Source organism: Pseudoliparis swirei, chromosome 12 (genome assembly GCF_029220125.1).
Source record: "Pseudoliparis swirei isolate HS2019 ecotype Mariana Trench chromosome 12, NWPU_hadal_v1, whole genome shotgun sequence".
NCBI lineage: Eukaryota > Metazoa > Chordata > Actinopteri > Perciformes > Liparidae > Pseudoliparis > Pseudoliparis swirei.
This window is the reverse complement of record NC_079399.1, coordinates 16,118,506-16,146,108: the sequence shown is the minus strand read 5'-3', so window position 1 is coordinate 16,146,108 and position 27,603 is coordinate 16,118,506. Positions and strand designations below refer to the sequence as shown.

The following is a 27,603-nucleotide window of genomic DNA, read 5'->3' as shown; positions in this document are numbered from 1 at the left end:
TTCATCAGGTGAATGTTAACTCAAATACGACTCGCCGTGTTCCGTCACGTGATACTTGGAAGCCGCCACTTTCATTTGCAAGCATCACATTTCGTCCCCTCAGACCTCAGAGATAATAGATGCTTTCTTTCCCGGCTCTATTCGTCACTTCAAAGTGTGAAGCACATGCAGACAGATGCTCCTCCGGGGTGTGTGTGTGTGTGTGAGTGTGTGTGTGTGCAGCGGCCGGCTGTGGTTATTCAAATAGAAGGGTGTGTGCCGGCGTGCTTTGTTACTTCCCCCTGGCCTCGCTCCGGTCACTGGGAGGGTGTGGTCCAGATCAGCAGCTGGCCTCCAGCTGTCTGACCTCTGACCCGCGCCCCCCGACTCCTCCCGCTGTGAACAGATCAGGGCGATCACCAACGCTGATGATGCAAAGAGGAGGTGTGGTCATTTATCACTTTAATAGATGTCATTCAACATTTGTTAGTCACCAGGATGAATTATGCTCCATTTAGAAAACTCAGTGTACATATTTAATTTGGCAACGAAATTTAAACATACTTAACAATTTCCTTAAAACCATAAACATGTGGAACATACAGATAACATTCCAAAATGTTGGATGAGTAAAATTAGCATTTTTTAAAACTTTATTCCTTTCCCTAAAAATTGAATATAGAGTCGACAGAAGCACGTCTCCATGCTCGGGTGTAAAAGAACGACTCAGCAGTCAGACGCCCGTGTGCGGCCCGACCTCGCCATGGGACCGCCACCGCGTGCAGAAAATAGCTGGCGAGCTTGAAACCTGATTCCCAGAGATCCATAGAGGTCTTTCAGCGTCTCCTGCCACACACACACACACACACACACACACACACACACACACACACACACACACACACACACACACACACACACACACACACACACACACACACACACACACACACACACACACACACACACACACACACACACACACACACACACACACACTTTTAATAGCTTCTATGTAAAGAAGATCAATATGAAAATGTGAACTATTCAACATCGTAAAAACGAGCCATTCTGTGACACACACACGTTTCGTTTTGCCTGATGTAATGGACGCCATCAGTTCACGACTAAAATCCCGTCACTCGCCTCATCCGTTAAGAAAACGTGTTGCTGTTGGAACGCTCAGGCCCAAACTGTCAGACCGACGTGACAGAAGAACTACAAAGAAAAAAAAAATCTTGCGGCGTGGGAGTAAAATCTGTGTGGAACCACAACGGCTCATAACGGAAGTAAAAACCATTTCACTGAACATCCAACGTCTCAAAGTTGAGTTGAGAAAGTCAAAAGGAGATAAAACCCTGAGAGCTCCCTGAAACCTCTTGGGACGTTTCTAGCGCTGGTAGCCCTCCTCGCCGCCTCCTCCTCGCCGTCTCCTCCTCGCCGTCTCCTCCTCGCCGTCTCCTCCTCGCTCAGGACAGGCAGGAGTCCAGATGCCCGTTGATCTTTGACTCCTGCACTTCGGCTTGGCACACTGGACAGGTGACCGTCGGCGCGGACGAGGAAGGAGAGGAAGACGACGGGCGGGTGAAACCAGGAAGCCCTGCAGAGGAACTGGGGGAGGAGGAAGACGAGGACGAGGAGGCCGCGGCTGCTCTTTGCTGCGTTGCGGGCGACTTGGTCGTCGTGGACTCGCTCGATGCGGCGGAATCGCTGCCCGACGTCTTCTGGAAGAAGTCGGCGATGCTGGCGGAGCTCCTGTGGTCGTCCCACGGCCTCTTCCTCGACGCCTGACCCGATGTGCCGTCACTATTGGAATGGCTAAAACACTTTGCCTTTGCCGGTTTAGCGGGGCCGCCGATGGGTTTAGCTGAGACCACGGAGCGGCTGGATTGACTCGGACCGGGCTTCCATGCTGTGGGAGCGGAAGCTGAAGAGTTATCTCGCTGTTTGGGGAAGACGGAGGAAGCATGACTGTTCGGCGAGGTCAAAGACTCCTTCTGGGTGTCCGTGTTTGAGGAGGAGGAGGAGGAGGATTGGCCCGCTGGCCTCCCGATGCTTTGGCTGATGAAGAGCTCCCCGATGGACTTCTGTTTGAGTGGATCTGCTCCTCGGCCGCCGCTGTGGGGTTTGGGGATTCTCACCGGCGAGCCATTGATGTTGACAAAAGCTCTAATGTTAGCGACGGACCTCTTCACGGGGCGCTTCAGCCCCGCGGAGGTCCCAGAGAGTCCTTTGCCATTGAGACCGGAGCGAACAGGAGAACCGAGACTTTTAGCCGGAGACGGAGGGGCGAAGAGTCTCTTCGGAGGAGGAGGTACCGCCGGTGTTCGCGATGGGGAGGAAGGAGTGGGCGGCTGGGACTTCCCTCCGAGCAGGAAGCCTTTGCCACTAAATGGAATCGTGTTCCTGACGTCCTGTGATCCAGAGCCTGAGAAGAGAGAAAGAGAGACACACTTTGAGTCCGGCAAGCAGACTTTTTAACACTGTGCTTTGAAGAGATTCTCTCAAACACGGAGTGAGATTCACCCGACCAAAACCAGATCGTGATCCGCCTCCACAGCTGTTACAGCACAACAAACACCAGAGGAACGAGCTCAGCACCTGCGGTTGCACTTGGCGGCTTTTCTTTTTCCGAGGACTTCTTCTCGGAGGTCTTCCCATTCTTTTTACCGTCCTTCTTGCCCTTCTTGCCGTATCCTTCGGGCTCTTTGACCTTGGTGTAGTTCCCTCCGCACGTCCTCTGGTGGTCCGCCCACCAGGGATCCTGAGCAGACGGAGCCCGGTTCATGGCCCTCTTCACAAACCCCATGTAGGGCTTGCGGTTTTGACAGGGGCCGTCGCATTTCCACCAGTGTTGCCGGTACACGTCGACCTCATCGAGGAAACTGTGGTAGACCTGACGAGATGTTTCAGAAGGGTTATTATGATGGCAGTCTGCGTACAAGGCTGAGACGAGACGAGACCACATGGGCTGGAAGCTGAGTAATAGAGGATACACCGACAGAAATCTTTGTCCCACTGGCATCGTTGATCCGGTTCATGTGTTTGCAGAACTCGGGGCCGTGGCCGTCTCGGTCTCGGTTGTTCTGGGTCACAAACAGCAGCGCGTGAATCATTTCATGAAGGAGGGTCTGTGGGAGTGGAAATGAAACGATGAATATTTATTGGGCTACTAAGTTGCATTTTCAGCTCCTTTTCACAACACACATCACCAGTCGGGACTTTTGAGCTGAAGGCAAAATAAGATAAAATGGAAGGGTTTATTTAATGTGTGTAAAAGGAATCTTGAGTTTATTTCAAGAGACCTCTTGTTGCTATTTTCTCAAGATTCCCAACCCTTTGTAAGTGTAAGTGATACATTCAGCTGTGTGGTATATCTTCAGTGTCATTCTGATCTCATATTCTTTAACAGAAGATTGTTATTTTGATGCAAACGATTCCCTCTTTTTTTTGCCAATTGAACATTAGAAATCGATGAATTTGATTGTTTAGGCGGTTTATAAAAAAAGACAGATTAGCGTAACGATCCACCAGCTCACCTGGACCAGGTCTTTTCTCGGCCGGAGCTTCAGCAGGGGCTCACTGAGTCGGATTGAACACAGACCACCTCGGCCCTCATAGGAGCACACACCAGCACACCTGCAGAAGAAGAAAACAAATACATTAGAGATCATGTGCTCCCAGAATGCACTGCTTTACTTAAACCGTGACACTTCCTTTTCTATCCAATGGTTACATCAATCCTCCATACACAAACTGGACTATTTTATTTTGTAGTCAGGGCAATGCTGCGCCTACAAGTCACTGTGGTTTTTGGTCTTTGACAACAATAACAACAACAGATCGCGACACAACAGCTGTCTTACAGAGTCATTCTCGGGCTCCACTTGACCTCCACACCGAGGAGTTTCCCAGAGAAGAATACGTCGTTGAACTCCAGAAACATCGCTCGGACATCGGGGCTCGGGTCCAGCGTCTCCCAGGACGCGTCCACGACGGACAGCGGCCTGTCGGGCTCGGCGGTCGGCTTCCAGTAAGGGACGGCGTCGCTGGCTCCTCCAGCTCGCTCCACTTTTCGTTTCTTACTACTGTGTCCGAAGCCGTGATCACTGAAGCTGTCGGACGGATAGGACGGTGTTTCGTATTCATTGTCGAACTGCTCCTGAAGCCGAATAGCGAGCAACAAATCCTCGTCCATCACAACCGAGACGGATGTTGTTGTTAGCTTGCTGGAGCTAACTAGTTAGCTAACGTAGCTCGCACCGGGCTCTCATGAACACGTGGCAGGCTCATCCGGAGTCAGTGCACAGTCTGAAACGCGTAACGTTACTACAGTATGCGACTCGAGTTAGTGTCACGACGCCATTAAAAACACGCATTTCTTCATGGTGGACGAAGACGATGCTGCTGACTGACAGCCCGCGGAGCTAGCGCCAGCCGTTGTTATGTCAAGGTGGTCACAATGCGTCAAACGTATATCCGCTAAGGATTTAAAAATAAAACCTCTGAAATAAATAATCGATCAATTATTTTTTTAGAGGAGTTGTAAGGTTCAAATAGATGTTTTTTTCTTTCTTCTTTTGTTGTGTTTAAATGCCAAAGTACTATTTATACTTCGCATAGTGTTAGTTATCTTGCGCTAATACATTCAACTCTAAATCGCAGTGATAGTTGCTCTTGTTATGACATTTACTTCCGGCTCTAGTTTTGAGTAACTCTTGCAAACTTGATTAAAAAAACTTCGAATCCTAGCGTTGGATCCTGGGAATTGTGTCTTCTTTATTTAAAGCGGTTAGCCAATCAAATATGTACCCTCGCTTTTATGACGCAATATGTTAAGTCTTATATTTAGTTTATATCTGAAGTAGTGTAATTCTGGAACGATATTGACTCGTATAAACAATCCAATTTAATTTGAAAACGTTTCTTTTGGTGCGGTTTGTTGCCCGGTTCATCTTAGTAATCACGTGACATCACAGGGTGGTGACCGGCTACAGCTTCCTGTTTGGGTCGAAAGCGGATGTGAGCGGATGAACGCTTCCTCTTTCTCCTTTTCGTGACTAGTGTGTCAACATTTCGCCTAAATAAGTGAACGCACGCGACGGAAGAATGTCGGAAACCGGCAACCGACTGCGAAAGCTGCTCGAATCGCCTAATTTTGACCCGCAAAATTACGTCAAGCAGCTGTCGCAGCAGTCCGATGGCGACCGAGACCTCCAGGAGCATCGTCAGAAAATCCAAAACCTGGCCGACGAAACGGCCCAGAACCTGAAGAAAAACGTCTACAAGAACTACAGGCAGTTCATCGAGACGGCCAAAGAGATCTCGTACCTGGAGAGCGAGATGTACCAGCTGAGTCACATCCTGACGGAGCAGAAGAGCATCATGGAGAGCATCACTCAGGCCCTGCTGTCCGCAGACAAGGACGAGACCTCGAAGGAGATGCAGGCTGCGTTCCCCAAAGAGACCGAGGAGCTGAAGCAGAGGACGCTGACCTCGCTGCTGGAGAAAGTGGAGGGGGGCAAAAACATCCTGGACACTCCAGGGAGGCACCTCGTCTACAACGGGGACCTGGTGGAGTTTGACGTGGACAACATGTCCCCCATCCAGAAGGTCCACGCGTTCCTCATGAACGACTGCCTGTTGATCGCCACCTGGCTGCCGAACCGCCGAGGCACCGTGAAGTACAAGTACAACGCCCTGTACGACCTGGAGAGCTTCGCGGTGGTCAACGTGAAGGACAACCCTCCCATGAAGGACATGTTCAAGATCCTCATGTTCCCAGAGAGTCGCATCTTCCAGGCGGAGAACAGCAAGATCAAGAAGGAGTGGCTGGAGATCCTGGAAGAAACCAAGAAGAGCAAAGTCACCAAGGACCGGCAGAAGCCCGAGGAGGAGGAGGCCCCGACGTCCCCCGCGAGGGCCGAGGTGTCCACCAACCCTTTTGACCAGGAAGACGACGAGCCGCCGGCCGCCGGGGAAAGTGTGGACCTCGGCATCGAGTGGATCCAGGAGCTGCCGGAGGATCTGGACGTCTGCATCGCCCAGAGGGACTTCGAGGGCGCCGTGGACCTGCTGGACAAGCTCAACGAGTATCTCAAAGAGCAGCCGGTCACCCAGAGGGTCAAGGAGCTGCGGCTGAAGGTGGACGAGCGCGTGCGGCAGCTGACGGAGGTTCTGGTGTTCGAGTTGTCTCCAGATCGGTCACTGAGAGGTGGACCCAAAGCCACCCGGCGGGCCGTGTCCCAGCTGATCCGACTAGGTCCTACTTTGTTTTATTGTCTTCATCAATATACAACTAGCTCATATTATATGTATATATTTATATATGATCCCTCTGCTTAAAGTGACATGAATTGGATTATTTGGAGGATGTTTCAGAGGTAGAGGATAAAACATACAAACGATCTGTATCTTTTCTAAGAAATGTATCTCCCTAAGACGCAGGAGTCAAACACAAGACCCGCGGGCCGAATTTGTGAAAAAATCCCGTGCTTTTATTTTGAAGGTTTCAGATTTAATGGATTTCTGTTATAATATGAGAGACATTTTCTTATGTACAATATTTCTACACTCAAAGAAACAACAATGAAATGCAAAGAGAGTTATTTAACAATATGTTGGAGAGTAGTTTATACAGGTACAACCGGCCCTTGATGCGAGCGGCCCGCAGTGAAAATGAGTTTGACGCCCCTGAGATATGTTCTCAACGTTGTGTCGTCCTGACCCAATCCTCCTTCATTTATTGCGATGGAGAAAACTAAATCCGTCAGAAGACTCGCAGTCGATCTGATTTGTTTCCGTCTGCGTTGCAGGCCAGTCCACCAAGGCCTGCGAGCTGTTCCTGAAGAACCGCGCGGCCGCGGTCCGGACGGCCATCCGGCAGCTCCGCATCGAAGGAGCCACGCTGCTCTACATCCACAAACTCTGCAACATCTTCTTCACCAGCCTGCTGGAGACGGCCAAGGAGTTTGAGATGGACTTTGCGGGGAACACGGGCTGCTACTCCGCCTTCGTGGTGTGGTCCAAATCGGCCATGAGGATGTTTGTGGACGCCTTCAGCAAGCAGGTGGGTCGAGGATAAGACGAGCACGGTACCGCCTGTTTCATATGGGACTCTGAAGGTCAGGGGAGATGCGACGGTACCGATACCCGTGATGGAGTCAAATCAGCAACAAATAACACGACAAAAGGGTTATATTGCTATCGTCTTAAACATCTGGGATCGTATAAAAAAACACAACTGAAGTTCAAGTCAATTGTAGAATTTGAGCCAATATTATGTAGATATTGTGTGTTCAAATATTTTTAAAAATAAACTTTAAAACGGGGAACTATTGTGCTCCGTCTCAGACTATATCTCATATTTACCTCTTGGATTTAAGGTTTTGGTTGATAAGCAGTAAAGTCTTTGGAAAGTCCAATTACCTTCGCATTCTGCGGAAGGTTATGTTTTGATCGCTGTGTATTTATTTATTATTTGTATGTGTGTGTGTTATTCGCATAACTCAAAAAGTATTAAACCTAATCGCATGAAATTTGGTGGGATGATTGGTTATTATCCGGGGACCATTTGATTAGATTTTGGGATCGATCGGGTCAAAGGTCAAGGTCATGAAAAGGTAAAAAAAAAGTGGCTGCGGCGAAATTATGCACTCTACCGAGTGCCCGTTCTGGTTATTCTTATAAATATATCCCCATAAAAGTCTTTCTTTGTGTCCTCATCAGGTGTTCGACAGTAAGGAGGGCTTGTCCACAGCAGCCGAGTGTGTGAAAGTGGCCAAGGAGCATTGTCAGCAGCTGACCGACATCGGCCTGGACCTGACCTTCACCCTGCAGTCCCTGCTGGCCAAAGACATCAAGGCGGCCCTGCAGAGCTACAACGACGTCATCATCGAGGCCACCAAGCACCGCAACTCCGAGGAGATGTGGAGGAGGATGAACCTCATGACCCCCGAGGCTCTCGCTAAACTCAAGGTGGGTTCTTTGTTGCCCGTTTCGTCTCTTGGTTCTCAGCGGCGGTCGGACGAGGAAGTTCAGAGCCGAAAAGGAACGAGTAATCGTTAAGTTGATGGACAGAGAATGTCCAGCTCCTCCAGTGTGAGGAGTTGCTCCCATAACAGTTTATATGACTAAACTAAATAACTTTGGGCTTTTGAATGTTGGTCTGACAAAACATGACATTTGAAGTTGCAATTTTGACCTTTGGGTAATTTCGATGGTTATTTTCACACTATTATCTGTCATTTTATAAACTTTGAATTGAACATTGAATAATTAAAAGAAGAAAAGTGACCTGAAAGCACTTTGTTTCGGTACGGTCTGCTCGTTGTTAATGACCGCGAATGTTCAAACTTCCGCGACCGAGTGTTCGTTCGATCGCCGTTGACGACGCGATGTCCGTCTTCATCTGCGCAGGACGAGATGCGCAGCTGCGGCGTCGGCAGCTTCGACCAGTACACCGGCGACGACTGCTGGGTGAACCTGAGCTACACCATCGTGGCCTTCACCAAGCAGATGATGGGCTTCCTGGACGAAGGCCTGAAGCTCTACTTCCCCGAGCTGCACATGGTGCTGCTGGAGAGCCTGAGGGAGATCATCCTGGTGGCCGTGCAGCACGTGGACTACAGCCTGCGCTGCGAGCAGGACCCGGAGAAGAAGGCCTTCATCATGCAGAACGCCACCTTCCTCCACGACACCGTGCTGCCGGTGGTGGAGCGGAGGTTTGAGGAGTGCGTGGGCAAGCCCGCCAAACAGCTGCAGGACCTGAGGAAGAGCACCAGGCCGGTTCGGATCAACCCGGAGAGCACCATCTCCATGGTGTGAAGCTGCACGAAAAGAATGACGTGCTCCTCCGCTGACTGTCGTGGCAATTACTTTAGGAATAGCTGCTCGGTGTTGGTTGTTTTGAGGTTCGCAGGACAGGAAATGACAGAATGCATCATGGAGAACGGAGGAATACGATACCTCGAGACGGGTATGTGTAAACCACTATTTGTACCGACTCGCACAAAAATTGCCTTTCGATGTCGGCTAATATTGATGAGAAATGATCAGATCTGTGAGAGACGACCCATTGGAAATGTCCCATTTGTCAGTGGAAAATTCATTTTGATCTACGTTCTAATTTGCCACATTGCAGTGTGTTTTCATGTCAGTGCGTGTGTGTGTGTGTGTGTGTGTGTGTGTGTGTGGACACATTTGTATGATCGTTAAATTAATACGGGACACATTTCAAGCAGCTGATGAATATATATATATACATCTTCTGATCAGACGGGTTATGAGCAGTTTTGTGCTTGTGTTACCCAATTCTCTCTAATAATTTCAAAAAACAACTTATTAAAGCTATTGGTAAACAAATCCTCATCTCAATGGATTGTGTACGTACTCTCCATCAAAAAGTAAAGTAATATATTATGGTGTTTGATTCCGACTCACTGGACTGCTGAGGCACTAAATATCATTCACACATAGGACCCATGGAAGGGACGACTGAAGAGGAGACGCACTGTTGCCTGTTCACTGTTCTGATAGTTCAGTTTGTGTTGGAGACAAACACATGAAATGAAATAAAGATCTTCATGCACAGTCTATGTTTCCATATTTGCTTCCACGTCTGTGTTCCTGCGTGATAATACTGCGCCTCGCACGAGTATTCACTCCCTTTGCTGTTGTTCCTATTTTGCTTCTTCACAACCGTGAATTCATATGTTCTTTCTAATTTGGATATCTTGTAATGTGCCGACACAAAATATTTGTTCAAAAAGTCTCACGTGATCTGACCGAGCGCCATTCAATGCATTACTGTGAATATGGCGCCACACCATGAGTATATTTATATCTTCGATGCATAAAGCTTCGAACAATATGGGTGAGACTAGCAGTAACTAGAGGAGCCACGTGGAATTTATTTGAACATAACGTCATACACACCTGTGCAAGTTAACATCATACCTTGAATCAAAATGTCTCCACTTGCACACTTTATTTCTTGATTTGTTTATTGGTGCCCTCTGGTGGCAGCTCAGAGGTTGACGGCTCTTCTCAGTTATGTTCGGGACATCTTTTGTTTCTACTGATATCCATCTAATCTAAAAGTGGTTATGCTTTGTGAATACTGTTTATAGTTCTGCTGTTAAGCTGTATTTCATTGGAAACATCCTAAAGTCCATATTTTCTGGTTATTTCTCTATTGGAAAGGATGTTTTGGAAAATTAATCTGTGGATTTAACATCCTGTTTTACTCCAAAAAGTCTAAATATTAATTTGGCATATCTGCCTTGCAGTCGTTCCTGCAGTAAAACACAGATCCAGCTATTTGACTTGACATGAGAATAGGATTGCTGCTCTCTCTCCGTTTAAAATATTTCCCAGCAGCGCCGCGTGGGCAGACTCAGATATTTTTAGACTCCGTTCATGATTCAACACATGAATGTTCTCTCTGCCTCGCAGCTCCACTCATTATAATCTCTCGATGTGATCGGGAGCTCGAGGAAAAGCCTCAGGTCGGGTGAGGTGATCAGCTTATCCTCGGAGAAGAAGCATCAGGCTGCTGGGATCATCGGAGAGGAATTCACTCAGTCAACACTCTGAAGGCGTGAAGTGATGAAGACATGGTCGTTTGGGTTCTTCATCAGCGAAGAAGTGAATCTCCGAGGCTGGCTTGGATGTCGTCCTCTGTCCCTTTATGCTACTTTCGTGATCCATGTATTGTTTGTGGAAAATTTACGGACACATTTGGACTCAAATTAATTGCTTTTACTTACAATACAGAAACATTTATCATAGCAAAAGTTGTGGTTATCACTTTTATAGATTTACTCAATGGAGATTCATGAGATTTATTAGTATTTCATTTGTATTTATTATTTATTAAGAAAATATCTCGGGGAAGGATTGAATGTTGGATCTTAGCGTGACAGGCTGGAGCTACTTTGCTGCTATTTCTTCTTCTGAAGAACCCCCTCACCTTTTATAACAAAGCTAGGAGGTTTTCGTGTCGCCTTTCTGTAGCTGCGCTTTTAATTCCCCGGCGACCGCCTCCTCGAACTCGATGTTGGATCGGCAGCTCTCTTGCCGATCCAAACTCCTGACAAAAAGCTTCTTGAAGATGGTGACACTGTAACGCCCTGTTCTCTGTCTCCTCTGTTTCTTCTCTGTGTCTCCTCTGCCTCCTTGATTGGTTAATTCCCTTCACCTGCCCTCAGCCTCTCTTGTCTCGTTAGTGTCTCATGTCGTACACCTGTTTCCTCCCCTATATATTGTGCCTGTCTTTCCCTTGTTTCCTGTTGGATTGTTGTCTTTAGTTCTGTCTTCCTTCGGCTCCTTGTGCCTTGATGCTGTACCTGCCTGTCTTTGTAACTATTGCCGAACTGAGTTTTTGTTTGGAACCTTTTACCTAGTGATGGTGAGATGAAGCCTCATGAGGCATCGAACCACTTCAGCCAATTGGTTCGAGAAAGGGTTCATTTCTCGAAGCTTCATGTGCTCACGAAACCACCTATTGGCCAAGTGTATAATCACAGGCAGCTGTATCTAGCCACATAATATGATGCATTGAATTTGTGTGTCTGTTATGGCTGTTTGGAATGACTATGAATTTCAAAAATGTATGACCAAATCATTTCTGTACATAAATTATCACATATGTGCATAATAAAATATTTTTTGAATGTATTCTGTGTGTAAATGTTCCCAAAATGGTAGTAGGCCTATCATGATATGGCAGGTTGTGTAATAATGTTATTCTGTCACTTTAGGAAAATGGCATGGGCTTAAGCAGGCAGAGGACAGTGAACGTGTGTGTGTGTAACTAGGAAGAGGGGACTGAATATGCTTGTGTAACTTGGACAGTGATGTACAGGACAAGGGACATTTTATTCATTTTTATTCAGAAATAACAGTTTCTCAACAGTTACATCTTATCACCTAACCTTCTCTCCTCACTCTCCTAACTCTCCAAACTCTCAAACTCTCTCTCCAAACTCTCAACCAACAACCCACATTTTGAATGGAGCCTGAGGGGTTTATATTGCTGTCAAACCTCCCGGCAATATCTGAACCACTTCCCGAAGCAGTCACGTGGTACAGCCGGGCAGCGAGGCTTCGGACGTCATCATTTTTGGCTCCTCCCCTAAATGAAGCAAGCCTCGATACGCGCTTCGAGGAAACGCCCCCTCCATTACTCGACACACGCTTCGAAGCGTCGGCACATCTCGTAAGTCGTAACAACACTACTTTTTCGGTCCGTGTTCGTTTTGTTAGTTTGTTTTTTCGTTTCATTCCAAATACGGAATACGGAAATCACGTGGTTTTTTCGTTTTCCGTCTGAAACCAAAAACGGAAAAACGGAATACCACCTCCGTATTTCGTTTCTGCCGTCTGAAACCAAAAACGACAGAACGGAAGTGCTTAAAATGAAAGTCAAAATAAAAGCCAGTGATACATATTCGTATTAACGTTAGAAGAATATTAATTAGTCAATATAAAGAATAAAGAATTAAACCGGGAAATTTTAACGATGGAAACACATAGCAGGGTAACGTTAGAAGAATATTATTTAGTCAATATAAAGAATAAATAATTAAACCTGGATATGTTAGCGACAGTGGTGACGACGGGAAGTTTAATATTCATGTACACAGCAAGAATCACCTTCTCACTTAATCGTTGCATTGTTTGATGCAACACATTTTCTAATATAGATTAATCAAAGTAATGTTTCTGTGCAGAGTTGTTGCTGTTATTATATTTATATTTCCACCGCAGAGTAAACGGTTCACCTTTATACCACTAGATGGCAGTATACCTGTTATTGATCCATATATATTTAATGCCGTTTATTTCCTCTGATATTTAATGTTCATGGTTAATTTCCAGCATAGTTGTATACATCATGTATTTACTTGTTTTATTTGGGTCATTTTGGAACTAAACATTCCTACATGGAAGAGTGAGGATATGATGACCACGAGGCAATAGATATTGACAATTGAAAAATAAAGAGACAATTGAGTTTTTCTTATTAAGCAGCGTTCAGTTAACACCCAGTCACAGCACCACCTGTGCTTCACCTGTAACCTTCATTACTACATCATCATTACATCAACGGTTAATGGGGACACGTTTTTTGTTTTGTTTTTAGTTTTATGTTTTTATGTATGTGTGTGTATGTATAGTGTGTGTGTTTATGTGTATGTATGTGTGTGTATTTATGTATGTGTGTGTATATCTGTATGTATATGTATGTGTATGTATATGTACGTGCACAGACATTTTAGGGGGCAGGTGCTCAAACCAAAAAAAAGGGCACCCATTGGCAAAATGATTTTCTATTGATCACTGTAACTTGAAGTGAGCAAGTAATTGGTTGTTACGAAACACCTGAAACACATTGTGTCGTGAGAAGACATGAGAGCTGAAGACATGAGCGCCGCGGAGCATGTCGAGGCGAAATTCTCACAAGAACTCAAATAAATGGCCCGACAGATATCTAAACACATTTGGGGGGAATTGATGACAGAGAGAGTAAGTGTTATTCTTAAATACTGATTTATGAAGAAAAAATGTGTCCACGTCCCTGGGAAATAAATCTTGAGCCGGAGATGTGCCAGTTGTCGATTTACAATATTCTATTTCTGATGTTCAGTTGTGTCTATTCCCCAAGACATGTGGTATAATAGGTTGCCCGAACTCAAAGAAGAAGAACAACTCATGTTGTCATTTAATTTCTGGATATATTGTACTTGTGTATTGACTCTGTGCAGGTGTGTCTACATACAGATGTTCCAGATGTGTGTGTGTGCGTGTGCGTCTGGCTCGGCGAAATGAGGTGACCTCTTTGTATGTATTTAATGTCCTGTACTCTCGTGTATACAGTGGGAGGGGTGGGGGAGTGGGTTTGTTTTCTGATATTTCAACAAAAAGATGATAAACAATGGAAATATCAGTTCATGTTTACTGTGTTATGTACCTGTCAATATTTCCAAATAAAAGAATACATTATTTGTTTAAAGAAGAACAACAAATGGACTGAAGAATTTACGAAAAAAGATAATGGAAAGTAATCATTTGACCTCTAACAGTTTCAAGAAGTTGAGAGGGGAAACGTATAGCTGTCAAATAAATGAAGTTTAGTCGCAAGCCCGCGTCATCTATTGCTCATCCATCTGCCAAGTACAATCTGGTGCAGTGCATCAAATGGTGACATTTGTTTTAACTGTACATGGTCCCTCTGAAAAAATAAGATTATAATATATAATATAATATATTTCATCTAGCATACAGTTTGGCTTTACAGCTCATACAGCTACTGAATAGCAACAGATAACTGAGAAATAATAATACTTATAATAATTCTACTAATACAAATAATAATAATAACTCGTATGAATCAAATATATATTTAAAAAATATGGGGGAAATAAATAATGCCTCTGTATTGCTCAATCGCACGCACGCACGTACGTACGCACGTCAATGCCATGGAAACCGGACCGAGGCTATTTAAGGTCATGACGTTCTGATTCTGCCCTTTGCACTTTGGACTTTGACACGAGCGGACCTCACCTGTGAACCCTCCTGTGAACCCAGACCTGTGAATGAAACTCTGAGACTTTTGCACTGCTTGAGTCTTTTTGTTGAAAACAAAACTTGTCTTACAGAACTACACGAGATCCGGACTACGAGAGACCTGAGACCCCGAGGAAGGCCCTCCGACGACCGAGAGCCGAGGACGAGCCCCTGCTGAAGCGACCGGGCTGTGATTTGGACCATAAGGTAAGACCATTTCTACATTTAATTAAGCAATTTTATTATTAACGTATCCCCTTAAATCCATAAAAGTGTTCTCAGTTTAGAAATCAGTGAAACCTTTTGAGTTTTAACGTTTATAATGTTGACAGGACACTCGGTCGATGATTCGTCGTGTAAAATGAGATTTGAGCTGCAGAATGTCTTGAAAATGTCAGGAGATGTGCGGAATGTGTTGACAATTAGTGCAATGCCTCGAAACCCCTTTTATTTTTGGTTTAAGGCATCAAAACGTGTAACTTTAACTTTGAAATTACAGAAAAAAGATGGCGCCGTAACCATTTTTATAGAATTCTCAAATGTACCCTGTAAAATGCATAAACTCGGCACCATGGTTACCATCGGGAACGCGCGGGCCGCCTAACCTGAGCTGCGCGTGACCCTGAGCTGCTCTGTCGTGACCGTTGAAACGGGCCTTATTGTACACACGTCTGCTCCTTTTACTTTATCATATGAAAGTGATGTATTTAACATTAAAATGCTCTGTGCTCGTTGTCGCAGTGCTTTGTTTGTTAAGTAGAGTTAACTGATGGGAGTGCACGAGCTGCCTCCAGCATCTCGTCCTCGCGCTCTGAGATGCACCTCGTGAAGTGGATAATAATGAGTGAGATCTGTAGCCGTATACCATAAAGTTCGCATGGACCTGTTTTTGGGGCTCTTAACTCAGAGCTATCGGTCCAAAACGTTCGAGCTTGAGCCCTCTGGTTGACCGGAGCTGTGAGGCGAACTCCTCGAGCTGTTGACCGCTAGCTGAAAGTTATCCTTGAATCTCGTTCTAGTGACTGACTTCCTCTTCCGCGGACCTCCGAGAAGCCGGAGAATGGAGGACCACCCGCAGCGCTGCTTGGAGGTAAGTTTTATATTTATATTTAGCATTTTTGTTATTGGTTCTTACCTTAAAACCATTTAAAACGTTCTCAGTTGAGAAATCAGTGAAACCTTTTGAGTTTATAGTTGAACAGTTCACAATGTCAAGGGGCCTGTTTGAAAAATACAGATGTGCTGGAGGTTTCTCCGTGTAAAATGATTATTTGAGGACCGGAATGTCTTAAAAGTCGCTGGATATCTGTGGTATGTGTTAACTATTAGTGTCGGGGATTTAAAACAGTGTTATTTTATTGAGAGGCTATCAAATATGACAGATTTTACCTTGACATTTCTGAAAAAAGATATTCTTAATACTGAAATAGAATCATGCATCAGTGTGATGTCATCGCACCAGGTGTGTTAGAGACGCATCTGATTGTGAGAATGAGTTGGTTTGTTTTGACTGTTTGACTGAAACGTCACTTATTCAACAAACATCTGCCCCTTTTACTCAATACTATCCCATGAACTATTTATTTGACAATTAACCCTCCTGTCGCACAATGAAAGGTTTATAAAGGGGAAAGTGAGAAGATATGAAACATTGTTTATTCTGGAAGGTGTGGCTCACGAGTCTAAACAGCTGTATATTGACCTGCTAACTGATAGATTAGCAGCTGGAATCTGAATCTATTATTGCTCAATGTAATCCAGAACTATTTTATTGAATGAAGAATCCTGTTTCAATGTTTCCTGCAGCTGGCGACTTCGTTGGAGCGCCGCCGCCTGCCGCCCCCCCCTCCCAGCCCCCCGGCGGCAGCCATCGGAATCGACTACGGAGGTAAGAAATCAGAGCAATGCACAATGAAAGGTTTATAAAGGGGGAAAGTGAGAAGATATGAAACATTGTTTAGTCTGGAAGGTGTGGCTCACGAGTCTAAACAGTTGCATAATGACCTGCTAACTGATAGATTAGCAGCTGGAATCTGAATCTATTCTTGCTCAATGTAATCCAGAACTATTTTATTGAATGAAGAATCCTTAAATGTTTCCCTCCAGCTGGCGGAGACTACGATGGAGCTCCTGGCCTCCCTACGGCCATCAGGTTAGTCGAGGAAGATAACATGGCGGACATTAGGCTTCATAATGCGCGTGTGTCTTTGTTGCGTGTCTTGGCCCTTTTACCACCAGACGAGCTCCGGCGCCGACTCCGACACCCAGACATCCGCCGCCGGTTCCGCCAGCTCCGCGCGATCCGCCGACTCCGCCAGGGACTGGCCCGCAGGTAAGTTATCAGGTTAGTGATACACTTGTCCCTTTAAACTTACACTACACTGTTTAAAGTACTGTTATTGGTTTGTATGTGCACTTTATTTTATATTCTACTGTAAATGTAATGTTACAATTCTTGCACTTTGTTGATTGTTTAATGTTGTCTAATGTTGCACCACCCGCCATGACACATTCCTTGTGTGTGAAAATATAGTTTACAATAGATAAATAGATGGATAGACAGACCGAGAGACAATTGATAGACAGATAGATAGATAGACGGATGGATAGAGCGATGAACAGATCCCCCAGTCCCCCAGAAACCAGAAGAGTCTCCCAGGAGCAGCAGGAAGAGGAGGAGCCCGACTGCCCGGCAGGACCGATAAGGTTCCAGACAGCCTTCCCTCGCGCCTGGCGGGGGAAGGCTGGTTGGCCTGGTTCTACTTTTTTATTTAGGTATCGATTGCTGTGACACGGAAGAGTCTACCGGGATCTCCTTAACGACGAAGAAGATGACGAGGGAGGACCACATGAGAAGGATGAAGGACTACAGGACCAGATGAAGAGCGGCGGTTGCCTTTCTTTTCGTGGGCGGAGTAAGTAATCCCTCACTCAGACTACAGAAGTATCAGTAATACGATCCAATCATCGGAGGCCAGATCCAACACAATAATGTAAAGGTTGTGTAGTTCAGTTCAAACGTATTCATGTCTGGTGTTTGTGTCTCACAGGGCAGGACTCCTCTGTCTCTCTCCCAGCTGGAGGTGGACGTCAACCAACCCGTCACCTTCAGCAGACCACGACACAAGTCAATCAGGACCCCCCCCCCGCCCGCCCGCCCACCCAGCCCCCCGACACCGCCCGCCCAGGAAGCAGCTGTGAAGAAGACGGACACTTCAGCCTGAACGAGACTTAATAATCCTTTCATTTGTCCCATGGAATACTCACTAATAAATACATGTACAACAACATCTAAATATGTCTTTTTATTCCAAACTACTGGGTCAGCAAACACTGTTATGATGTTCATATTGGGTTATAAATCAACTTTAATGGTTGAGACTTATGCACTCCAATGTTATAGTTTTTATATTTACTTATTGTGTTGATTCTTAATAATTAATGTCTAATATATTGTTAGTTTACACCAGTGCACATCTTTCATGTACATAACGGCTAAACGATTATATTTTTGTTTTGTGTTTTGCCAAACGTAGCTTAAATGACCACAAAAATATTTTATCGTACACAAAATCCTACATGGCAAAATGTGTCATGTCAGTTGGCAACAATCGGTAACAAATACCAACATATATCTTCACTCTAAATAATCCAACAAAAGCAATGCATCATTTCTATTTACAAGATTTTCATTGACAAATATAGAAAATAGGAAAGTAAGTAACAGACCCCGGCAGTATATGAAATGATGCTTTTATACCAAACTCCTAATGGAGAACATTGAAACAAAACCAAAGAACAGACGATATGGAGGAGGACGTCTCCTCAGCAGCATGAATGACGTCCTCTGGAGTCTGAGGACAAGAGACATGAGCCGGCACCTCGTCCACCAGCTCCTGAAGTCCGTCTGGAAGCTCCTCGCCTCCCAGCAGCCGGACACAGGGCTCAGCCTTCTGGACTCGTTGAACGTGGCATGTCGGTTCCAACCTGTAGAAGGAATCAAACAGACTTTAATCGTCCCGTTCATCTTTGGGCTGACGGGCTTTCTGGAAGAACAACTCCCGTCTCACATCTAAAAAACAGAAAAAATAAACCGGAGCATGACGACCACAATAATGTGTATTTGACATGAATACAGAAAGGGCACTTTTCTCATCCAGGGCAAAGGGGCACGTGCTTGAGCACCACTAGGGCTCTACCTGTGCACGTGCCTATATATATATTTATAAATATACATATATATATATATATACAGGCACATGCACAGACATTTTGGGGGCAGGTGCTCAAACCCCCCCAAAAGGGCACCCATCGGCAAAATGATTTTTCTATTGATCACTGTAACTTGAAGTTAAGTAATTGGTTGCAAGGAAACACCTGAAATACATCGTGTCGTGAGAAGACATGAGAGCTGAACAAAATGACATATTACAATTTGTTTTTATTTACAAACCATTAGGAGCGAAAAAATGCCATATAATAAACGACTTACTAACCTCGACCGCTCGGATGAAAAGAGTAAATGCAAGAAAAACAACACTTGTAATAACTACTTACTAACCCAGAGTGAGGTCATGCCGTGAAATAGCAGACTGAGGCATTATAACGTTTTCACGGAAGTCTGATATTTCCTGGCATGACCTCATTCTCAATTAGTAAGTATAGTTATTACAAGTGTTGTGTTCTCTTGCGTTTACTGCACTCTAAGTCGAGGAGGGCGGGCCCCGACAGACATCCATACACATTTGGGGGAACTTGATGACAGAGAGTAACTTTATTTCTTAAATACTGATAATGAAGAAAAATGTGGCTCCAGCAAAGGGCACTTTTTCATCCAGGGCAAAGGGCTGGTGCTTGAGCACCACTAGGGGTCTATCTGTGCACGTGCCTGTGTATATGTATGTATGTGTGTGTATATATATATATATATGTATATATATGATTCTTTGAAATAAGTTTTTTCGAGAAATCATAGGTTAGGGCACTTATAAGCTCGTTAGCTTCAGCCTCGACCCTTTCGGTCAGCCACTTTCTTCTTTTGTTGAATGATGATTGTTGTATATTTTGCTGATCGAAATAAACTAAATCATCATCAACATGTAACCTGCTCTGTTGTGACTCTGCTGTCTTAGTCCTCTGACTACATCACATCATCATCATGTAGTACTTTGGTCTCCAGAAGGATGGAGCTCTGTGTTGTGTGTGAACATGTTTTGAGGAGTTGACTCCATGAGTTATTGTATCAGAGTGAAACATGGAGAGCACAGCTCCTCTCACATCTCTAACATGTCTCACATAGTTTATAGTAGTGATTGTTAGGCGTTGTTGCCTGTGTTTAGCCGTATGGCTATATCTCTGCATGTACATTTAGATAAGCCATATTCATTGAATTTGTTCACACTTAAAGCTGATTCTGGTGGGGGGCTTTATGAGATCGGAAAGCTACAAACAAATACTTGGAGAGTATGGTTAACTAGTTTGGGGTCTCCAAACTAGTTAACCATAATATCCTTTTCTCTTCTTTTTCCACCTAACATGTAATATTTCTCCAGAGCAGTTGGGCCAACGCCCCTCGCTCTTTCACACCTCAGTGGAGTGGAATTTGATGTGGTGCTTATTTAGCTTCCAAGTCAATGAAGTAGTAACGGAAAAGCTAAGTTTGGTAGTGTAGCACATGCACTGCAAACACATGTTCATAAGAGTAACCACAAATCACCCATACCTGATGTGATTGATCAATACATTCAATAACACTGCAGTTGAGGAGAAATTGTCAACGCTGATGTTTTTGTGTGTGTCTAAGTTGTTATTGTCTGTGCTTTTTAATTGGTTCAACTGACGGGATGTTTTTTTCTTTTCTTCAAATGTTGGGGGTTTAAAGGGAGAAATATGTTCTTTTTGAATAAACACTTATGTCTTCAAAGTCTGGCACGAATTTCATTTTTAATCTGTAATGGGAAAGGCTGGACCTGTAACACCAACTATTGATAGTGACACGGTGTGTTGACCCCCTGCCAGTGTGAGTAAGGCACTGGAAGATGGCTTGTTCAGTGACCTCTGACCTAGGTAACAAACGTACACCCCAAAATATACACACACAAGACGGTTGCAGCCGGTTTAGGGCGGTGAAGCCATGATAACGTCATACATTAATTGGTGTTAGGTTTTAGAGCATGTGTTTTCAATTTGTATTAAAGAATGTAAGCCCTATGAATTATTGTTTACTCCTCAGGGTTGTAATTATTATATAGAAGATTAATAATTACAATCATATTATTGCTGTGTTGTTTATTCTATACCGGTCACCCTGAGAGCAAAAGGTTCCAGGGTCACATCTGGTTAATAAGCAGACACAGGAACAATGTTTTGTTTCAGGTCTCCCCACATAACTCACCCTAACCCACACCACACAGGACTCAAGGTCATGAAGCTCATACTGATAAGAGACCTCATCCTGTTTTGTGTAACCACTTGTTTCAATAAAAGGACTGTCGGGGGAGAATTGAGCCAGAGTGTTTTGGAGACGTGCGAAGGCACAGCTCAGGCATTCTCCTTGTGACAAGTAAAACTACGAGCTCGAGTCTGTCATCTGTGGTCATTGGAGTTACATTACATTACATGTCATTTAGCAGACGCTTTTATCCAAAGCGACTTACAATAAGTGCATTCAACCTAGAGTACAAACCAAGAACAACAAGAACACAGGAAGCAACACTTCCTCAACTCAGTCGAACCACAAGCACCACAATAAGTGCCATCCCAGTGCCACTGAAGTGCAAATCTGTGTTTTAATCCAGATATAGTCGGAAAAGATGTGTTTTCAGTCTCTGGCGGAAGATGTAGAGACTTTCTGCTGTCCTGATGTCAGTGGGGAGCTCGTTCCACCACTGAGGAGCCAGGACAGCAAACAGTCTGGATTTCGAGTGATTAGCTCGAGTTGGTCTGATAATTGAACTAGCGGGGCTTTATCATTAAGGTGAAAACCCCACAATTAGCCACCATTGTATCACTTGTTTCAGGCTAATAAGTCGGTCTCCCCGACAGCCGGATATCACAGATTTGGACCCAGTGTGAAGATTTCCCACTGGAGGAGGACCCCATGGTTGGGAACCTCGCTTGTTTATGAAGGGCAGCTTAAAGACCCTGACACCCTCAGTTTGGATGCCAATCTGATACCTATTGCTTCACTAAGAACACAGCTGATGTCTGAGCACTACAATCAAACAGCAGGAACAAACATCAATGATAAACAATCTGAGCCAACCTAGTAAATCACATACGAAACACCATTTTGACCTGAGCTTGTAGCAGGTATAAAGCTTCAGTGGAAGCTCAGTCAGGTCGGTTCATACATCTGACATTCACTTTTCATTTGGAACAGCTCTTGGAAGGCAAAACTTTGATGATGTAAATCATGCGAGCAGATTAACTGCAGATTTAAGAATCAGAGGAATTGAGATCCAGCAATACAATTCAAATACAGGAATGTAATCCTAATGCAATGCTACCACTAATTCTGAAGGCTTCCTCTTTTAGGGGAGTAGTTAACTTGTGCTTGACATAAAGAATTAGAAAATACCAAAGATTGTCTTTCTTTACTAATCTAGAAGTGTGCAGATGTCATTGGATCAGATATAAGTAGCCTACATGTGAGCTGCTGCTCTGAGCTAAAGAAGGCCATGACTTGTTGCTCTGAGCTAAAGAAGGCCATGACTTGCTGCTCTAAACTAAAGAAGGCCATGACCTGTTACTCTGAGCTAAAGAAGGCCATGACCTGCTGCTCTGAGCTAAAGAAGGCCATGACCTGCTGCTCTAAACTAAAGAAGGCCATGACCTGTTACTCTGAGCTAAAGAAGGCCATGACCTGCTGCTCTGAGCTAAAGAAGGCCATGACCTGTTACTCTGAGCTAAAGAAGGCCATAACTTGTTGCTCTGAGCTAAAGAAGGCCATGACCTGTTGCTCTGAGCTAAAGAAGGCCATGACCTGTTACTCTGAGCTAAAGAAGGCCATGACCTGTTGCTCTGAGCTAAAGAAGGCCATGACCTGCTGCTCTGAGCTAAAGAAGGCCATGACCTGTTACTCTGAGCTAAAGAAGGCCATGACCTGCTGCTCTGAGCTAAAGAAGGCCATGACCTGTTACTCTGAGCTAAAGAAGGCCATGACCTGTTGCTCTGAGCTAAAGAAGGCCATAACTTGTTGCTCTGAGCTAAAGAAGGCCATGACCTGTTACTCTGAGCTAAAGAAGGCCATGACCTGTTACTCTGAGCTAAAGAAGGCCATGACCTGTTGCTCTGAGCTAAAGAAGGCCATGACCTGTTGCTCTGAGCTAAAGAAGGCCATGACTTGTTACTCTGAGCTAAAGAAGGCCATGACCTGTTACTCTGAGCTAAAGAAGGCCATGACCTGTTACTCTGAGCTAAAGAAGGCCATGACCTGTTGCTCTGAGCTAAAGAAGGCCATGACCTGTTGCTCTGAGCTAAAGAAGGCCATGACCTGTTGCTCTGAGCTAAAGAAGGCCATGACCTGTTGCTCTGAGCTAAAGAAGGCCATGACCTGTTACTCTGAGCTAAAGAAGGCCATGACCTGTTACTCTGAGCTAAAGAAGGCCATGACCTGTTACTCTGAGCTAAAGAAGGCCGCTGCTGCTCAGGCCATGACCTGTTACTCTGAGCTAAAGAAGGCCATGACCTGTTACTCTGAGCTAAAGAAGGCCATGACCTGTTACTCTGAGCTAAAGAAGGCCATGACCTGTTGCTCTTAGCTAAAGAAGGCCATGACCTGTTGCTCTTAGCTAAAGAAGGCCATGACCTGTTGCTCTTAGCTAAAGAAGGCCATGACCTGTTGCTCTTAGCTAAAGATGGCCATGACATGACATGATGTGAAGGTATGGCGGCTGTGTCCAGGCATGGTCGAGGTAGCTCAGCGGAGATTGCGCTCTTTTTAGTTTTTGTGTTTATTTTTAATGTTTTCTTTGCCACAAACACATCGCACTAACAGCATGACCACAGCACACTTTTGGACATAAACTTTTACGCAAAACAAGGGTTTTTGTCCACTTTTCCATCGATCCAGCGTGGCGGCAGAGATCGCATGCGAACCACATCAACAACACGCCTTCGTGGTGTGGTCCAAATCGGCCATGAGGATGTTTGTGGACGCCTTCAGCAAGCAGGTGGGTCGAGGATAAGACGAGCGCGGTACCGCCTGTTTCATATGGGACTCTGAAGGTCAGGGGAGATGCAACGGTACCGATACCCGTGATGGAGTCAAATCAGCAACAAATAACACGACACGAGGGTTATATTGCTATCGTCTTAAACATCTGGGATCGTATAAAAAAACACAACTGAAGTTCAAGTCAATTGTAGAATTTGAGCCAATATTATGTAGATATTGTGTGTTCAAATATTTTTAAAAATAAACTTTAAAACAGGGAACTATTGTGCTCCATCTCAGACTATATCTCATATTTACCTCTTGGATTTAAGGTTTTGGTTGACAAGCAGAACATAAGCAGTAAAGTCTAATTATCTTCGCATTCTGCGGAAGGTTATGTTTTGATCGCTGTGTATTTATTTATTTATTTGTATGTGTTTGCGTGTTATTCGCATAACTCAAAGTATTAAACCGAATCGCATGAAATTTGGTGGGATGATTGGTAATTATCCGGGGACCATTTGATTAGATTTTGGGATCGATCGGGTCAAAGGTCAAGGACATGAAATTATGCGCTCTACCGAGTGCCCGTTCTAGTTATTCTTATAAATATATCCCCATAAAAGTCTTTCTTTGTGTCCTCATCAGGTGTTCGACAGTAAGGAGGGCTTGTCCACAGCAGCCGAGTGTGTGAAAGTGGCCAAGGAGCATTGTCAGCAGCTGACCGACATCGGCCTGGACCTGACCTTCACCCTGCAGTCCCTGCTGGTCAAAGACATCAAGGCGGCCCTGCAGAGCTACAACGACGTCATCATCGAGGCCACCAAGCACCGCAACTCCGAGGAGATGTGGAGGAGGATGAACCTCATGACCCCCGAGGCTCTCGCTAAACTCAAGGTGGGTTCTTTGTTGCTCTGCCCGTTTCGTCTCTTGGTTCTCAGCGGCGGTCGGACGAGGAAGTTCAGAGCCGAAAAGGAACGAGTAATTGTTAAGTTGATGGACAGGGAATGTTCAGCTCCTCCAGTGTGAGGAGTTGCTCCCATAACAGTTTATATGACTAAACTAAATAACTTTGGGCTTTTGAATGTTGGTCTGACAAAACATGACATTTGAAGTTGCAATTTTGACCTTTGGGTAATTTCGATGGGTATTTTCACACTATTATCTGTCATTTTATAAACTTTGAATTGAACATTGAATAATTAAAATAAGAAAAGTGACCTGAAAGCACTTTGTTTCGGTACGGTCTGCTCGTTGTTAATGACCGCGAATGTTCAAACTTCCGCGACCGAGTGTTCGTTCGATCGCCGTTGACGACGCGATGTCCGTCTTCATCTGCGCAGGACGAGATGCGCAGCTGCGGCGTCGGCAGCTTCGACCAGTACACCGGCGACGACTGCTGGGTGAACCTGAGCTACACCATCGTGGCCTTCACCAAGCAGATGATGGGCTTCCTGGACGAAGGCCTGAAGCTCTACTTCCCCGAGCTGCACATGGTGCTGCTGGAGAGCCTGAGGGAGATCATCCTGGTGGCCGTGCAGCACGTGGACTACAGCCTGCGCTGCGAGCAGGACCCGGAGAAGAAGGCCTTCATCATGCAGAACGCCACCTTCCTCCACGACACCGTGCTGCCGGTGGTGGAGCGGAGGTTTGAGGAGTGCGTGGGCAAGCCCGCCAAACAGCTGCAGGACCTGAGGAAGAGCACCAGGCCGGTTCGGATCAACCCGGAGAGCACCATCTCCATGGTGTGAAGCTGCACGAAAAGAATGACGTGCTCCTCCGCTGACTGTCGTGGCAATTACTTTCGGAATAGCTGCCAGGTGTTGGTTGTTTTGAGGTTCGCAGGACAGGAAATGACAGAATGCATCATGGAGAACGGAGGAATACGATACCTCGAGAGGGGTCTGTGTAAACCACTATTTGTACCGACTCGCACAAAAATTGCCTTTCGATGTCGGCTAATATTGATGAGAAATGATCAGATCTGTGAGAGACGACCCATTGGAAATGTCCCATTTGTCAGTGGAAAATTCATTTTGATCTACGTTCTAATTTGCCACATTGCAGTGTGTTTTCATGTCAGTGCGTGTGTGTGTGTGTGTGTGTGTGTGTGTGTGTGTGTGTGGACACATTTGTATGATCGTTAAATTAATACGGGACACATTTCAAGCAGCTGATGAATATATATATATACATCTTCTGATCAGACGGGTTATGAGCAGTTTTGTGCTTGTGTTACCCAATTCTCTCTAATAATTTCAAAAAACAACTTATTAAAGCTATTGGTAAACAAATCCTCATCTCAATGGATTGTGTACGTACTCTCCATCAAAAAGTAAAGTAATATATTATGGTGTTTGATTCCGACTCACTGGACTGCTGAGGCACTAAATATCATTCACACATAGGACCCATGGAAGGGACGACTGAAGAGGAGACGCACTGTTGCCTGTTCACTGTTCTGATAGTTCAGTTTGTGTTGGAGACAAACACATGAAATGAAATAAAGATCTTCATGCACAGTCTATGTTTCCATATTTGCTTCCACGTCTGTGTTCCTGCGTGATAATACTGCGCCTCGCACGAGTATTCACTCCCCTTGCTGTTGTTCCTATTTTGCTTCTTGACAACCGGGAATTCATATGTTCTTTCTAATTTGGATATCTTGTAATGTGCCGACACAAAATATTTGTTCAAAAAGTCTCACGTGATCTGACCGAGCGCCATTCAATGCATTACTGTGAATATGGCGCCACACCATGAGTATATTTATATCTTCGATGCATAAAGCTTCGAACAATATGGGTGAGACTAGCAGTAACTAGAGGAGCCACGTGGAATTTATTTGAACATAACGTCATACACACCTGTGCAAGTTAACATCATACCTTGAATCAAAATGTCTCCACTTGCACACTTTATTTCTTGATTTGTTTATTGGTGCCCTCTGGTGGCAGCTCAGAGGGTGACGGCTCTTCTCAGTTATGTTCGGGACATCTTTTGTCATCTTTTGTTTCTACTGATATCCATCTAATCTAAAAGTGGTTATGCTTTGTGAATACTGTTTATAGTTCTGCTGTTAAGCTGTATTTCCTTGGAAACATCCTAAAGTCCATATTTTCTGGTTATTTCTCTATTGGAAAGGATGTTTTGGAAAATTAATCTGTGGATTTAACATCCTGTTTTACTCCAAAAAGTCTAAATATTAATTTGGCATATCTGCCTTGCAGTCGTTCCTGCAGTAAAACACAGATCCAGCTATTTGACTTGACATGAGAATAGGATTGCTGCTCTCTCTCCGTTTAAAATATTTCCTAGCAGCGCCGCGTGGGCAGACTCAGATATTTTTAGACTCCGTTCATGATTCAACACATGAATGTTCTCTCTGCCTCGCAGCTCCACTCATTATAATCTCTCGATGTGATCGGGAGCTCGAGGAAAAGCCTCAGGTCGGGTGAGGTGATCAGCTTATCCTCGGAGAAGACGCATCAGGCTGCTGGGATCATCGGAGAGGAATTCACTCAGTCAACACTCTGAAGGCGTGAAGTGATGAAGACATGGTCGTTTGGGTTCTTCATCAGCGAAGAAGTGAATCTCCGAGGCTGGCTTGGATGTCGTCCTCTGTCCCTTCATGCTACTTTCGTGATCCATGGATTGTTTGTGGAAAATTAACGGACACATTTGGACTCAAATTAATTGCTTTTACTTACAATACAGTAACATTTATCGTAGCAAAAGTTGTGGTTATCACTTTTATAGATTTACTCAATGGAGATTCATGAGATTTATTAGTATTTCATTTGTATTTATTATTTATTAAGAAAATATCTCGGGGAAGGATTGAATGTTGGATCTTAGCGTGACAGGCTGGAGCTACTTTGCTGCTATTTCTT

At 44.8% G+C, this 27,603-nt stretch overlaps 3 protein-coding genes and 1 long non-coding RNA gene across 4 annotated transcripts; 3 read left to right on the top strand and 1 right to left on the bottom strand.

The window, feature by feature from the left end:
• Positions 1–424: 424 nt before the first annotated feature.
• Positions 425–4,422, bottom strand: sprtn (SprT-like N-terminal domain). Its single transcript, XM_056427603.1, has 5 exons — positions 3,846–4,422; positions 3,519–3,618; positions 2,982–3,110; positions 2,581–2,875; positions 425–2,407 (listed from the first exon to the last, which is right to left on the bottom strand). The coding sequence occupies exons 1-5, from the start codon at positions 4,175–4,177 to the stop codon at positions 1,449–1,451; spliced, it is 1,815 nt and encodes a 604-aa protein (XP_056283578.1). The 5' UTR covers positions 4,178–4,422; the 3' UTR covers positions 425–1,448.
• A 588-nt stretch (positions 4,423–5,010) lies between these two features.
• Positions 5,011–9,573, top strand: LOC130202235 (exocyst complex component 8-like). The gene is made up of 4 exons (XM_056427600.1): positions 5,011–6,241; positions 6,795–7,048; positions 7,708–7,956; positions 8,398–9,573. The coding sequence occupies exons 1-4, from the start codon at positions 5,089–5,091 to the stop codon at positions 8,803–8,805; spliced, it is 2,064 nt and encodes a 687-aa protein (XP_056283575.1). The 5' UTR covers positions 5,011–5,088; the 3' UTR covers positions 8,806–9,573.
• A 6,785-nt stretch (positions 9,574–16,358) lies between these two features.
• On the top strand, positions 16,359–17,849 carry LOC130202720 (uncharacterized). The gene is made up of 3 exons (XR_008833392.1): positions 16,359–16,441; positions 16,660–17,468; positions 17,604–17,849. It is a non-coding gene; the product is annotated as an uncharacterized LOC130202720 (long non-coding RNA).
• A 5,813-nt stretch (positions 17,850–23,662) lies between these two features.
• Positions 23,663–26,235, top strand: LOC130202676 (exocyst complex component 8-like). Its single transcript, XM_056428384.1, has 3 exons — positions 23,663–23,726; positions 24,359–24,607; positions 25,054–26,235. The coding sequence occupies exons 1-3, from the start codon at positions 23,694–23,696 to the stop codon at positions 25,459–25,461; spliced, it is 690 nt and encodes a 229-aa protein (XP_056284359.1). The 5' UTR covers positions 23,663–23,693; the 3' UTR covers positions 25,462–26,235.
• Positions 26,236–27,603: the final 1,368 nt, after the last annotated feature.